The sequence below is a fragment of the Helicoverpa armigera genome, chromosome 27 (genome assembly GCF_030705265.1).
Source record: "Helicoverpa armigera isolate CAAS_96S chromosome 27, ASM3070526v1, whole genome shotgun sequence".
In the NCBI taxonomy this organism is placed as follows: Eukaryota; Metazoa; Arthropoda; class Insecta; order Lepidoptera; family Noctuidae; genus Helicoverpa; species Helicoverpa armigera.
Genome location: NC_087146.1, coordinates 7,525,125 through 7,540,186, shown reverse-complemented (window position 1 = coordinate 7,540,186; position 15,062 = coordinate 7,525,125). Strand labels below are relative to the sequence as shown.

Below are 15,062 nucleotides of genomic sequence, written 5' to 3'. Positions count from 1 at the left end.
AGAATAGTCATTCATTAAAAGTAGGCTGAAATTCAACACTTTTTGAATATTTTGAAAAACAACTCTAATCATTAAAAAGGGGATGCCATATTTGCACCGAGGAAAATTTTCACACGCACATAGTACAATGTTTTTAAAACATGAACTCAAAATTAGTACACACTTAACATTCAAGGATTCTTATGTAAAAGTGTTAATTTTTCAAGGTTGATAAGTGGGTACTAAAGAGACTGACTTTGACTTGAAAAATAACATAATATTTTCTATGATAAGGAATGGCATAAAGATAATCTATAGGGATCATCATCATCCTCGAGCCTTTTCCCAAACTATGTTGGGGTTGGCTTCCAGTCTAACCGATTCAGCTGAGTACCAGTGCTTTTACAAGAAGCGACTGTAGGACTATAGGGATATTAAACCTAAGTATGAATTAGTCTGAAATTCCTTTAGTGCTAGCAAGATTAACCATAGGCACAGTAAAAGAGCTAGTTATAATAAAAATAGAAAAAGATTAGTCATCAACTTATTCTGTTTTATTTCCACAGCTTTTCATGAAAAGTTGAAATATTAACGTGAAAATAATGTTGCTATGGCACCCTGCTTTAAACGAGAGGACTATGCTTTAGATCCATCGCTCTGAATGAGTGCTAAAAGACATTAAAATGTACTCTTTGCATAGTAGATGTATTAAAAAATAAATATAAATAGCTCAAAGATTTTTTGATGACTATGTTTAACTACGAAAGTTAACAATTCATATGCAATCCGATATATTTTTACATTTTGCGTTCAACAGTTCATCAGATTACATTTAGAAACTTTTACAGAAGTACTTTAGGAGTAAAACAAAGACATTAAAATTACTTCGAGGTATATTGTTATATCGAATGTTAAGTTAGGTAACAAAACATGATAATTTTAGTAAAAGTAGGGAAAAGAGAACAAACTTAATACTTTTTTAAAAGCATCGCTGGCATAGCGTAGGATTTTTATTTTTAATAACCTCAACTATGTACTAGTCATTGCTAAAGTGCAGCGGAATTATACCGTTTAACGTTTATTGCGCATATTAATGGCTAGAAATTTAAAAGTACGGGTAAGATACTTACATTTGAAACAGGCAGAGGAGATGTAATGTGAACGAAATCAATGAAATTTAGGAAAACACGCTATTTCCTAAATTTGAGAAGACTTGACGTTTTGATTAATTGACAAATTAACTGTCTCTGTCATGTCACTTGACCGCAATGTTGCCAGATGTCGGTGTTTCGTTCAGAAATGTTGTTCAACTTTAATCATTGTAGTGCCTAGCCTTTTCCCAACAATATTGGCGCGTAGATAGGCGTTTTGTGTCCCAAATACTTTAGCGAAGTCTGAATACGGCTCTTCTTGAATCGTTAGGAAAATGTCTTAACGTGATTCGGTTTACTCAATAAAACGACAAAAATCACCAAAACCATGTATATTTCTTAAAAATAACATATCATCATATCATATCATATCATTTATTGCATTCCATAATGTACATTTGGTGGAAAATATAAAATAATAGAGGTAGTCACAATTATGGACCCTGATGGGCACAGCAAATAGTTAGAAGAGAGGAAGGCGTTTAATGTAATATAGTAGGTAGTATGTAGTATATTATTCAAGTATTTATTTATATTATAATATTGCGTATGTTTTGTGTAGCATAACTTCATTTTATAGTACATCTTGAAGCGAAGTAACAAACATATATTTTAGTCTTTCTATATTCGTTTAAAGCTTACAATACTGTTTTAGTTGTTGTAATAGCATTGTTTTTGGTTTTATCTTCTTGGGTGCCTGAAGAGCTGGCCAGCTTTCATTGACTTCTGCCAACTTCGATCTGTAGTAACTGCATTGCAAGCGTGAGCCGGGCACCGAAACGGACTCGGCTGGAACAAAATACTCAAAATAATAAACAAATTCTTACATTGTTTCGTTATAATCTAGGCGAGGCTGAAGTTAACCACACATACCTAGTAACTGTCCCAATATTCTATCTAAATAGGAATTTGACATTACTTGTATAGAGCTAATGTCAAAATTATATCTGACTAGCTTCCGCCCGCGGCTTCGCCCGCGTAGAGTTCGGTTACTATATCGCGTTTCCAAGAGAATTCTTCAAAAGTCTGGGATAAAACTATTCTATGTTCTTTCTCAAGGTCAACTCTATCTCCGTACCAAATTACCAAAATTCCGTACCAAATCAGTCCAGTGGTTTAGACGTAAAAGCGTAACAAACAGACAGAGTTACTTTCGCATTTATACCTAATATTAGTATTGATTACTTCAGATAAAACGACAGATAAATTATTTTGATCAGCAGTTAGTTAACTACGCAGTAGATTCTTATTATAAGTTTCCTTAATAAATCTACTGCAAAGCCAAGTAGCGGACACGTAGAACTGTAGGTATTAAGTATTTAACTCACCATTAACATTCACAATGAGACATAACACTAAGAGAACAGATAATAACTTTAATGTAATCATATTTTAAATTTAAATATCACACGAGTATACTTTACAAATGAATCGTTATACATGACTGAATTACACATTGTACACGCAAAGAAAACTGGTTTTAGGGTTCCGTACCCAAAGGCTAAAACGGGACCCTTGTTTTCGCTCATCTGTCCGTCCGTCCGTCCTTCTGTCACGGATGTATCTCATGAATCGTGATATTTAGAGAGCTGAAATTTTTACAGATGATGTATTTTTGTTGCCGCTATAACAACAAATACTGAAAACTAGAATTAAATAAATGTTTTGGGGGCTCCCATACAACAATGTGATTTTTGTCCGTTTTATAAATAATGGTACGGGACCCTTCGTGCGCGATTGCGACTCGCACTTGGCCGGTTTTTAACTATAGAGGAAAATACCTAGGTACTCATTGGTCGGTAATTCCTGATTCATACTTATGAATAATGCGTAAGACAAAGTAAAATAATCCCATGTTTGTCATCGGCGTTTTGTAATGTTTGGAATTTTAGCACACATTGCCCAAAGGGGAAAACGGGATGCGCTCGGAAGACGCAGCGTTGGCAAGCCTAGATGGACGGACGATCTGGGACTCGATTCTGCTAATTTTACTTTAGCGACATATAATTCACATCCGACTGAGATCCAATCACGACACAAAATTACGATAGAAGCGTATGTGGCATTCCGCTATTTTTTCTTGTAAATAAACGTTTAATTTACGATTGCAATATGCTTATAGGGCAAACTACCGTATTGACCAAATGGCAGACCAATCGCAAACCAATCAAATGTCATTGGAATAGGATTGGTCTTACTTATATTAGTAACAGAATGCCCGCTTAGGTTAAAGCTGCTATTGCGATTCAATTGTTATTCAATTTTCACAATATAAACTTAGCAGTATTCGGGCCTCTGGCTAAGGTCGCCGGGAAGCAGTGGATGTGGGTTGCTGAAGACTAAGACTTTGCTTGCAAAGTGACCAACCTTGGGGAGGCAGCTGTCCAGCAGTGGACGTGTTTCGGCGAAACCGGGCTTGACAGTTAGTAGACATTTTCGCAGATCATTTAGAATTTTGATCCCCAAAATTATGATCGGTTTGGTCGCCTTTGACATGATAATATGCGTTTATTTTAATTTGCAGTGCAGACATTATTCATTCATTCAGTATGTGTATAATGCGGAAAAACTAATCTAGATACATACAATACTTATGTACCTACTTAGTTGTTACCATATTTATGCAACATGCATTATGCAAATGATGCAACTATAGAGTTGTCGCTTGTCGCATGTTGCATGTATAATTTTGAATCCCGCAAAGTTGGTCAAATAGGTTTGATCAGGCTTTACATCCTACTTATATGTACCTATTATAAATCCTACTTATATTATAAACTAGCTTCCGCCAGCGGCTTCGCCCGCGTGGTGATGGTGTGTTGATAAAAGTAGCATAAGTGTTAATCCAGGGTATCGCCTATCTACATACCAAATTTCAATCAAATCGGTCCAGCCGTTTTTGCGTGAAAGAATAACAAACATACATTCGTCACATTTATAATTTTAGTAGGATAGGTATAATATTAGTAGGATGTTCTCGGGGATAATGTAGCTTACCAACAGTGACATATTTTTATCGGTTCAGTAGTTGACTTAGAAATGTTTCCTCTTTACATTAGTACTTAGTTGGTAGATTAGAAAAGATACAACATTTAATTACCTACTTACCTCAATATTTCCGTTTATTACCGGTCTTCACAGTACATTTTAATGTTCTTTTTATTTCGACTTCGAGTCTAGTTGCTTCTTGGGGAGATAAACCGGCAGACTTCAACTGTGATAGCTTAGCCTTGTAGAAATTACATGCCACAACCTTTGAGGTACACTCAAACTTTTCACTGAAAATAAAACGTCAATAATGAAGTTAGGACAGAGATCTCAAGCAGAACAAATATTTACTTTCCCGTAGTTCCAACTTTCAGACTCCGGTATGCTTTCAAAACCAAAATCAAAATTAAAAATCATTTATTCAACCTTGGCTGCTAGACAGCACTTTTTGAACGTCAGGAATTCACAAAAGCCCCCAAAACGCCCACCCACCACCACGTTCCTATGTGTTTTGCTGGGAAGAAGAAGTGGCGCAACAAACTTCACATCATCAAAGCACTTTGTGAAAGCTTATATCCCCGAGACTATTTCAGCTTGAACCGGGAATCGAACCCGACATCCACTACACAACACATCTACATCTACTTAACCAACGGGGCAAAATCTTAAATTCTTTTAGTTAGGCAATCTTATTATATCTTATTATATCTTATTTATATCTACTTTATAGAGCCAAGTTATTCAAATAAAATTACAATTAATTAATCCTACACTAGCCGTTTTCCCGCGGTTTCGCCCGCGTCCCGTGGAGCTACTGCCCGCACCGGGGTAAAATATAGCCTATGTTACTCGCAGATAATATAGCTTTCTAATGTCGAAAGAATATTTAAAATCGGTCCAGTAGTTTTGAGTTTATCCATTACAACCAAACAAAGTTTTCCTCTTTATAATATTAGTATAGATATAGATTAAAACTCACCTTCAGCTTCAACAGTATAAAATACTAATAAGAGCAAAACCACTAAATTAAAGTATTTCATATTGTTTTCACAAACATGCACAGCGCGAGGAACAACTGACAACTTAGAAGTAATAAAAGGTCCTGACAAGACTGAAGTTGGTGACAAAGCTATATATATTATGCAGCGTTATATTAGGTAAATGGTATGCAAAGTATAGGTTGAATACTAAGAGGTTTTACATATCTACATTAATGACTATTATATACTTAACTAGCGACCCTCTCGATAACAGTATTTCCCCACTATTTAATGATTGTTATTATACGCATAACTCTATATGTACCTACTTCTCTTATGAACTCTCGTATGAACACCCCTATAAGCTTTCCTCTTATATACTCCTCTTATGTACTCTCTAATGTACTTCTCTTATGTACTCCTCTTATATACCTACTCATCTTATGTCCTCTCTTATGAATCTCTAATATCATTGTTTTACATATATACAAGTCGACCTGTTTTATTAGGTGTGTTAAAAAGTAAGTAATAAATATAATATCTACTAGGCTTAGATAAAATGATCGAATAAAAGTTCAGTATTGGTTGCTTAAAAACTTCTCCGCTACAAAACTCAAACTCAACATATTTTATTTTAAACTAGCCGTTTTCCTGCGGTTTCAACCGCATCCCGTGGTAACTACTGCCCGTACCGGGATAACATATAGCCTATGTTAGTCGTGGATAATGTAACTTTCGAATGGTGGATCTGGTGGTTTAGGATGAATGGTTAATTTAAAATACAAGTCAAAATTTAATTATATTTATTTCCTTTTTCAATGCAAGAACAATTAATAAAAGATGATTATGATTACATGATAAGTAGGTATCTAATGATTTAAATTTTAAATAATAGGTTTACCTAGTGAATATGTAAGTAATATGTATTTATTAAATCGAGATGAATGATTCTAACACGAGGTAGATTTATAAATATTCATAAAACGAGTAAACCCGTGAACGATTAGTGAAGTAGGTTGAGGGCGCTATACTTAGTGACTCACCGTATTACCAATATCCTCATTAATCCTGAAGTACATTCCTCTCGTACCCGGATAAAATGTAACCTATTCCTGAGAAATAGCTTATAAATTAGTATCATCCGCGTTTTATGGGAACAACTACCGTACCGGAATAAAATATAGCCTATGTTAGTCGCAGATAATGTGGCCTTCTTATTGGTGAAATATGTAATTTAAAAATCGGTATTTTAAGTTTATCCATTACCAACAAAGAAAGTTTTCCTCTTTGTAATATTAGTAAAGATAGTACCTACCTAATTGTCGTTTACAACATTAGACGTTATAGTATGATGCATGGATTGTGTGAAAGTCGACATGGCTAGAAAGAATGCTACTTGTGAGATGACGGCAGATAGAAGAGTATGGAAGGAGAAAACTTGCTGCGTCAACGATAAATGAAATTGTGTAAAAGGCAGGAGGATGATGATGATGAATTATTAGTGTGATTTGATATTAGCGTAAAAATAATAATAACAACTAAGCGTTTTATATTTTTACATTTTTATTTGTATAGTGAATATTTAAAATGAAAATGTGTTAAATTAATACGATAAAAAGTGTTTAAATCATTCTATTAAATATTTTACAAAATAACATGGTATAAAATAATATATTCAACGAAAACTACACAAATAAAGAAATGTAGGTCGCGACGTTAGCAGGTTTGCCTGTACGTGAACCGTACAATAATATAATTTTCATCCCACCATCTCGGAAAGAGTAGTTTTACCCTTTGATATCTGAGCGCAAAACGCGTTTTTATCCTCTAGAGCGGCAAAGTGATTTGAATTTAGAACATCGTGTGCAATACTCCATTTGTGACAATCTTGATAAGACTTTTCAAACAAATACATTTTAAACAAATAGAATACTGCTTAAATTAATTATTCAATTAATTAAGTAATTTTATTTTTGTTTTTACATAGATTTTCAACCTCGTTTCATTTTTAAACTGAGTTTTCAAATACATGAACTTTAATAGGAACTTCTTTATAATTTGATACTCGTATGTGCGCGCCATTTTGTTTTTGCATTTAGTAATTTCCTCGATGAGGTGGGATGAAAAGTTACGTGTTGCACTCGAGTGCAAGATTTTTCACCTTGCTCTTTTGATTCCTCGCTATCGCTCAGGATTCTAATTATTGAAACACTCGCTACGCTCGTGTTTCAATTTTAGAATCCTTCGCTTGCTCGGTCATCAAAATTGAGCCCGCGGTTAAAAGCAACTTTGCACTCTAACCTATTTTTATATTTTTAAATGTTTTTTTTTTTATATTTTTTATTAATATTTAAAAATGTAGGTACCTTATATGTTTTAAAATAAATAGGTACATGAAATTATCTTAATAAGCCGTTCTCTTATGATGTCTACGACGGATAGGTCTCTTGTGAGGACGTTGCCTCTCAAATCTTCTGTTTTCTGGGCGCCTATGTCCTGGGCGCCTATGCCCTGGTCTTCTGATCTCTGGTCTTTTATGTCTTATTGGTCTTTTGACACGACGAACCATGCTAGGGGGCTCGGGGTGATAATAGCCACGTTGAAATCTTTTCGCAGTGACTAATGCTGGGCCGGCTGTGAAAGAATATTGAAGTTAATTGTTTTAAATATGAAATTGCAAATTGTTTGAAATTCTGCTCTCGGTCTAAATATAGAGGTCTACTACACGCCAATTCAAAAGTTCTTGTGATAATGATATCAGATAGAAAAGTATAGATGAACATGATATGCTGTGCAGTCCCTATACAATGTGTCCCGGGATAAGTGACCGCCCGAAATTTTTTAATATTTGTACAAAATTAAGGATAATTTCATTTATATTTTGAAAAAAATCATTAAAAAAAATTTATTGTCAGGCCTGTTAATAACAGGCTTTGCTCTTTTTTTTCAAATTTCAACTGACTGTATTTTTGCATTTGTTTGAAATAGCAACAAACATTGTTGTGAGCTATTGTAGGAAATATCATGTAGTTAATTAATAAATTAAAAGAAAGTGATATTAAGGGGGCATTTATTGGACTTATTTTGAAAAAACTGAAAAAAGGCGTTATTTTCTTTGAATTTTTATTTTCTTTTTTTTCTAATAAATGTTTTATTACATTTTTGTTATGTTTGATAATTTTAATTGATAAACTATGATGTCGGCTAGTCAATAAAGAAAAAGGAATTTAAAAGATGTAAAACTTATGAAATATCTTAAAAACTGCAGCACGTCACAGTATTTACTAAAAATCATTAAAAAACCAAAGGCGGAAAGTCCCAAATATAAAGGAAATTATCCTTAATTTTGTACAAATATTCAAAAAGTGTCGTGGTGGCCTAGTGAGTAGTGGGTAAAGAACCAACCTTTCGAGTATGAGGGTCTGGGTTCGATTCCAGGGTCAGGCAAGTACCAATGCAACTTTTCTAAGTTTGTATGTACTTTCTAAGTATACTTAGACACCAATGGCTGATAAAAGGTGAAGGAAAACATCTTGAGGAAACCTGGACTATAAAGTCTGAAATCACCAACCCGCATTGAGCAAGCGTGGTGATTGATGCTCAATCCTTCTCCGTATGAGAGGAGGTCTGTGCCCAGCAGTGGGACGATAAAAGGCTGTAACAGTATTCAAAAATTTCGGGCGGTCACTTATCCCCGGGACACATTGTATAAAATTGGAATATGGGCAGGAGGAAGATCCACCTTACTGACATGGTCTAAAATAATGGCCTTACTACAAAAACTTAAACACCTGTTTTACACTTATCCAGAAAAAAAAATTGAATAGACGTTTAAAAGTTTTTGTGGTAAGACGGTACCAGTTTAAATACTAAGTAAATGGACTAAACCTAAGTTGACGCTTCTCGTGACCAAAAGACTGGCTATTACCGGCCAAAGGATTAGCGATCCAACAAGGTAATGCTGCCAGCCTCTTGTGCACGCTCTCAGTCGACAGTTTTAGTTTTATAGTTGTAGTGGTTATACGTTTTTGTTGGTTTTACTAGAATAGATTTATATTTAAAATGTAAATAATAGTAACTATAATGATGTAAATAAAATTAACTAAAGCCAGTACTTTTAGGAGCACGTTCTATAATAGGGTGGGAACCTTGGAACCTAAGTTCGCCAACAACTTAAAAGTCAGTTTTTAAACCACTGCTTATTTAGAATGAATTTTCACGTTTCAAGTTCGAAGTAAACAGTTGTCGGTGAAAATGGGCATAAGCATAGACTAATATACTAATATTAGGCTGTGGCATAAGTATTAAGTATGTATTTACCTTTCGGTCCATAATCTTTATGTACAACAGAAACTTGTGGAGAGTTCTCTTCATTTCCTTTGACCAAAGTGACCACACACAGGACGAACAAAGCAAGTAATATTTTCATGGTTGTGACGTCACAAGACGCGTTCCCAGCTGACACTATGTAGTACCACTGTTCCCAAGTGTCAATTGCCCATTTATATATAGTAGGCGTTGTACTAAATATAGGGATTACAGGAAAATATAGATAACAATGGAATTAAATCGGGTAAATAAGGAAACTGGGTTGTGACAAGTTAGGAATGTTAAACTAGCTATTTTCAAATGATTTTATTACCTGAATTGGTAGTGTATGGTGTAGGTACGTAGGCATATTGTAGGTACCTATGGACTTATTTCGTCAATTTTGGCGTTTCATTTCCTTCAATAGATACGATTCTACCGAAAAGTAAACATTAGGTAGGTTCTTGTACGGTTCACACATTTTCAAAATTACATCAAACGTAGGTATTTTTCAATTTTACTGCGACATATTTAACTACATGACTGTGATGATCCAACAGGAAAATATATTGTTGGTACCAAACAGTCCAGCCAAATATGGAATTATTTATAAGTTATCTATTTATACATACTTACTGAAACTTTTGTTTGTAACCTAACCTAAAAGCTCCAAAACTACCGAACCAATTAAAAAATTTCACTGTTGGAAAGCTACACTCTTCCCGAGTAACATAGGCTATATTCATCCCGGTACGCGGGACGGGACGGACGCGGGTCAAGCCGGGGAAATCGGCTTATGTGTATTAAATCATCAAATAGGGTAAATAACTGTATGAGGACAAAAATAATAACATAAATGATGATGAATATAGTCATCAACTGAAATAACATTAACTGCTTTGTGATTAATGACCCTTAAATGGAGTTTTCAGTGGTAATTGGTTTTCAGCAACATTTGGTAAGACTAAAATAGTTGTTAACAGACTACTAAAATGATATAAGGATTTTTCTAGAAAATCTAGCTGTTACCAGTTCTCCTTCTACGAACATAAATTAGTTTTAAATTATATTTGAGTTTATTATTTTTCAATAAGGCAGTTTGTAGAATTACTTCAGGCACTGCCACAAAACGTAAACGCGGGAAAAGAAAGTAACACGTAGTACAAAAAACTTTTTAAACTTCAGTAAAGAATTATTACTTTTAATGCTCTTCAAAGTTATCCTCCTATTTATTATTTATTTCTGTAATATTCATTTCACACAATACAAAACAACATTTGCTCATATGAAAAACTAGTATCAATTGTTTCTCATAGGCTGTTTGGTATGGTACCTTGACAAGTCTGTCAACTTGCAAGCGCGGGAAAAACTAAACTGAACCATAGTTTTACAACATTAGTTATTTTATATTCTCTTTTATAACTAGACAACCAAAATTTATCGACAAGATCTATATCACTTTAAAACCTAACTTGTTTTTGTAATATGTGTCTATACAAACCAATGCGCAAGGATGCAAATAGCTAACTTTTGAATTATTCAAAAGTATATATTTGGCGCAAACTGTAGGTAAGTATCTATAACACAGATATTTATAAGATTTTTAGTGAAACCAAAAATTATATATGTTATGGACCACGTGATAAATTGGGCATTATACATAATGCCCGGTCATTATGAAAAATGCCCAATATGAGAGTGCAATTTGATGATAATTATTCAAATAATCAAATTGACCGGGCACTATACATATTGCCCGTGACCTTTGGGCAAAGTAATACAAACATATTTAATTTCATTTTTTAACATAACACATCCCATATTAATTGACCCAGCATGGAAGTAAGCATGCAACATGCAGCAAGCATCGCTTCTGTCACGACTCCGGCGCTGCGGGCTCCGGCGGTCCCATGCGAGCTTATCGTCGCAGATGGTTTTCACGCTCACCACCGCAGCTTCGGCTTGCTGGCCGGCTCAGCCGGCCAGCCTCAGCGCGGCGGCGAGCGCTTCAACTACCTGCGCCTCAGCTCGCAGGCCGCCTCGCCCTCCGCGCCTACGCGGTTTTGAATTGCACTCTAGGGTAGGGCAGACAAGACTACGTGGAGTCGGTTTTGCAGCGATTCGTTTTCTTCACTAAGTTCAATTTTTAATACAATGTTTTGAATCCAAATTAAATTCGACCATAAAAAAAACGAGCCAAGAAAAATGAGATCAAGAAAAACGAGGCCGAGTAAGTAAATCAGATGACAATTGTCCAATTAATAATTTTGTGGCTAGACTTGTAATTTTCCATTAAAATAGAACATATAATTTAAAACAATAATCATAAAATATGTAGCAAGTAACAGGATTTATTTATTAGAACAACTGCCACCCTCGCACCGCATAAAATATAGCTTTATTATCAAATTGCCCAACTATCATATAGCAATATAATAATGCCCGTACAATGTGATAAATAATGAAGTTAAGATAGTTATTAATCACTTGGCCCGATAAAGCTAGACATTAATCATAATGCTCGGGCATTATAAATAATGCCCGAATTAATCACATGGTCCATAACATATACATCAGTTGAGTAACTTTTTCATGTGCGCTCTACATAATATGTGCTGCTTTCCTCAATTTTAAAATCGGTATTTGTTGTTTTTCATTTTGATCGTAGAATATTTTTTTTAATATCAAGGGTTTTGTTGTTAGAATTTGCGTTTTCTTTCTCACTCATTGACGATCTATCATACGGTAGTGGGGTGCTAAATCTACCCATGAAGGAAGTGTTATAGTTAAATGAAATTGATCTCTATGATAATTAATACTTACGATTTTCTTTACTTACCTCTTTCTTTCTTCATCATCATCCTCCGAGCCTTTTTCCCAACTATGTTGGGGTCGGCTTCCAGTCTAACCGGATTCAGCTGATTACCAGTGCTTTACAAGAAGCGACTGCTATCCGAAACACAGTAATTCTTGTCTAAGATATACTTAGAAAGTACATACAACTTTAAAGTTGCATTGGTACTTGCCGAACCCGCGCCCTCATACTTGAGAGGTCGGTCTTACACCCGCTAGGCCACCACTCTTACCTCTTTCTTTCTTCACGTGTAATTTAGTGATCAACATTATCAAACCGCGTCCATAATAATGTGATAACAGTTTTTCCAAGCAATTGTGTGGTTTGGACCCTTGGAGTAAAATTAATCAATATGATATTAGTATAGAAGGTTAAATTCTGTGTAGAATACTCTTCTAATATTTTTTAGGTACAGTTAGTATGTAAAGGTCTACACCAAAGCCGCTGATGCCGGCGGCACAGCCGGCGGCCCAACCCGCCGGCCGTATTTTGTACAATCATGCCGCCGGCTTTCATAGAGTATTTGACAATTACTAGAACACCACATGCCGCGGCAGCCGGGCTGTGCCGCCGGGTCAGCGGCTTTGGTGTGTAGATCCTTAATGAAGTTGGTATTCAGGAGAGAAATAAAAGACGTCAATTTGACAGAATGGCGTATTATTGCTGCACAGTAACAATATAATATATTTACAACAACAAGCTAAGGAAAGGATTCACATACAACTACAATTCAGAACTTATGAGGTACGTCACCAACTAAGCGTATGTCTAAGGCCCCAACGACAACATGAGGCCGAGCCATTTGTATATGATAATACAGTATATGATACTTACTAATTATATATGTATACACATACTTAAACCGGGAGTTTTTTTGTTGCGAGCCCTTTTTCCTAACAGCTCATTACGTCCAATCAACTGCTACGAAAAACTAACTCACTGCTTTTTTTGAATAATGCAACGAACGACTCGATACCATTTTGTTTGTTTACATGAAACCCCAATAACGCGAACATTAGTCTATTCGGCACTAGCTACGGCGCAATACAATCTAGCAGCTAGAGGAGGTTGTCACGTGACCTCGGGCGACAGGTCCGGCTTGGGCGGCGCGTCGGCGTCGGGCGGCGCGTCGGGCCGCGGCGGCCGGCGCTTGAGCTGCGGCGCCGCGAAGGCGATGGCCGACACGTTGGCGGGCGGCAGCAGCTTGTGCGGCAGCGGCACGGCCTTGTGCAGCAGGTTGGCGACCAGGGCCGCGGCGCCACGGTGACGGCGGGCGGGCGCCGCGCCAGCTGCAGCGCGGGCCGCGGCGCCGCCTGGCGCACCACGTTGACGAGGTGCGGGCCCTTGCCCAGCTGCCCCGCCTTGATCTCGAACAGCTGCGCCACGGAGCCGCCGGCCGCCTTGTCCAGCGCCGCCAGCGACACGACGGCGGGCAGGTGCAGCGCGCGGTTCTGCGCCAGCAGCGCGGCGCGCTGGGAGTGCGACAGCGGGTGCGCGTGCAGCACCTTGAGCTTGGAGTGCGGCGCGTGCGGCACCACGAGCGGCACGTGCTTGTGCACCGGCAGGCGCAGACCCCCCGCCCGCGCGCCCACCACGCCCGGGAACGGCCCGTTGCCCACCACCACGCCCGCCTGCCCCGACACCAGGTGGTTCTGCAGCCGCACCTGCAACAACAGACAATTGTTATCAAATTGGTACTAATCAAGTTTGGAGTAACACGATATTCCTAAGAAGGTCAGCCTCGTTCGTATGAGCCCTGCGCTTTCACAGTGACTGTTTGTTCATGTGTTTAAATCACGCGGCGTTTGATGCTTCAGCCTGCATCGCACCGTGAGCATGCGTAGTGCCACCTGAACAGCTGATGAGCATATCGAGCTACACGCACCGCCGCACACTAGACAGGTCACCGACCCGGCCGCGCGTGTACATGACCGGACGCGCATCGAGCGACCTCTTCTACTCTTTTTGAACATGAAAATTGAAGTCACCGGCATACAACTGGAGCTCAGCAATCAATTTTCAAGCGGTAAATGTCTGTCACGCGGTTTTATAGAGGAAATATATAAATATGTATTTACATATTATGCATAAGCATTTCAATAGCTTTATCAGAGACAGCTTTCATAATTCATTTTATATAGTTACAAAAGTAACATACCTTCAAACTATCAGACACAGCGACGGTAACGATCTGCGGCTGCGACGTATGCGGCTGAGCCTGACCATCCGGCACCGACGTCACGATTGTGACGTCACTCGCCCTGCGATGTCCCGCCGAACTAATTATATGCTTCTTCAGCGGCGAATGTTTCGTCTGGACAGTCTTCAACTGCCCGTGGGGCAACTGGACTTCCTCTATAGTATCTTCTTTGCGTTTCTTCTCGATCTTTATATGTGGTACTTCGTTAACTTCTTCTATAATAATGTTGGATGTGGGTACTGGGGCGGGCACGTCGACAATTTTTCCTCTTTGACTGTTGGCTTGGGCGTTTCGATTTTGATAGGCGGCGGTTCGGCCTTGACCATGTCGATGTATATGGGCTCCTTATCCGCGTTTGTAACGTTCACTACGGTCGAACCAAACGAGTCCGCCTGGGGAAGAAAAAGGTTTGTTAAAGTAACTTTTATGTCATGTCATAAGTAGTGTCCTTGATGGTCGAAGAATCGGTGAAGAATTACCAAGAATGTTTCGACTAGTAGAGACCTTTGATATAATTCTAAGCTCCAAGGCTAGAACTTCTAAGCTATATTTTATACCATTTTCTCAGGACTCTCACTAAATACTAATGAAGTCTTCACCAA

The 15,062-nt window shown here is 37.5% G+C and overlaps 1 protein-coding gene across 1 annotated transcript in view; it reads right to left on the bottom strand.

The window, feature by feature from the left end:
- Positions 1–12,900: 12,900 nt before the first annotated feature.
- Positions 12,901–15,062, bottom strand: part of LOC110369605 (uncharacterized) — a 104,357-nt gene continuing 102,195 nt past the window's right edge. Inside the window, 3 exon segments of the mRNA XM_064041943.1 lie at positions 12,901–13,924; positions 14,419–14,711; positions 14,714–14,852. Of these exon segments, the coding sequence (XP_063898013.1) occupies positions 13,319–13,924; positions 14,419–14,711; positions 14,714–14,852 (1,038 nt within the window). The 3' untranslated portion in view covers positions 12,901–13,318.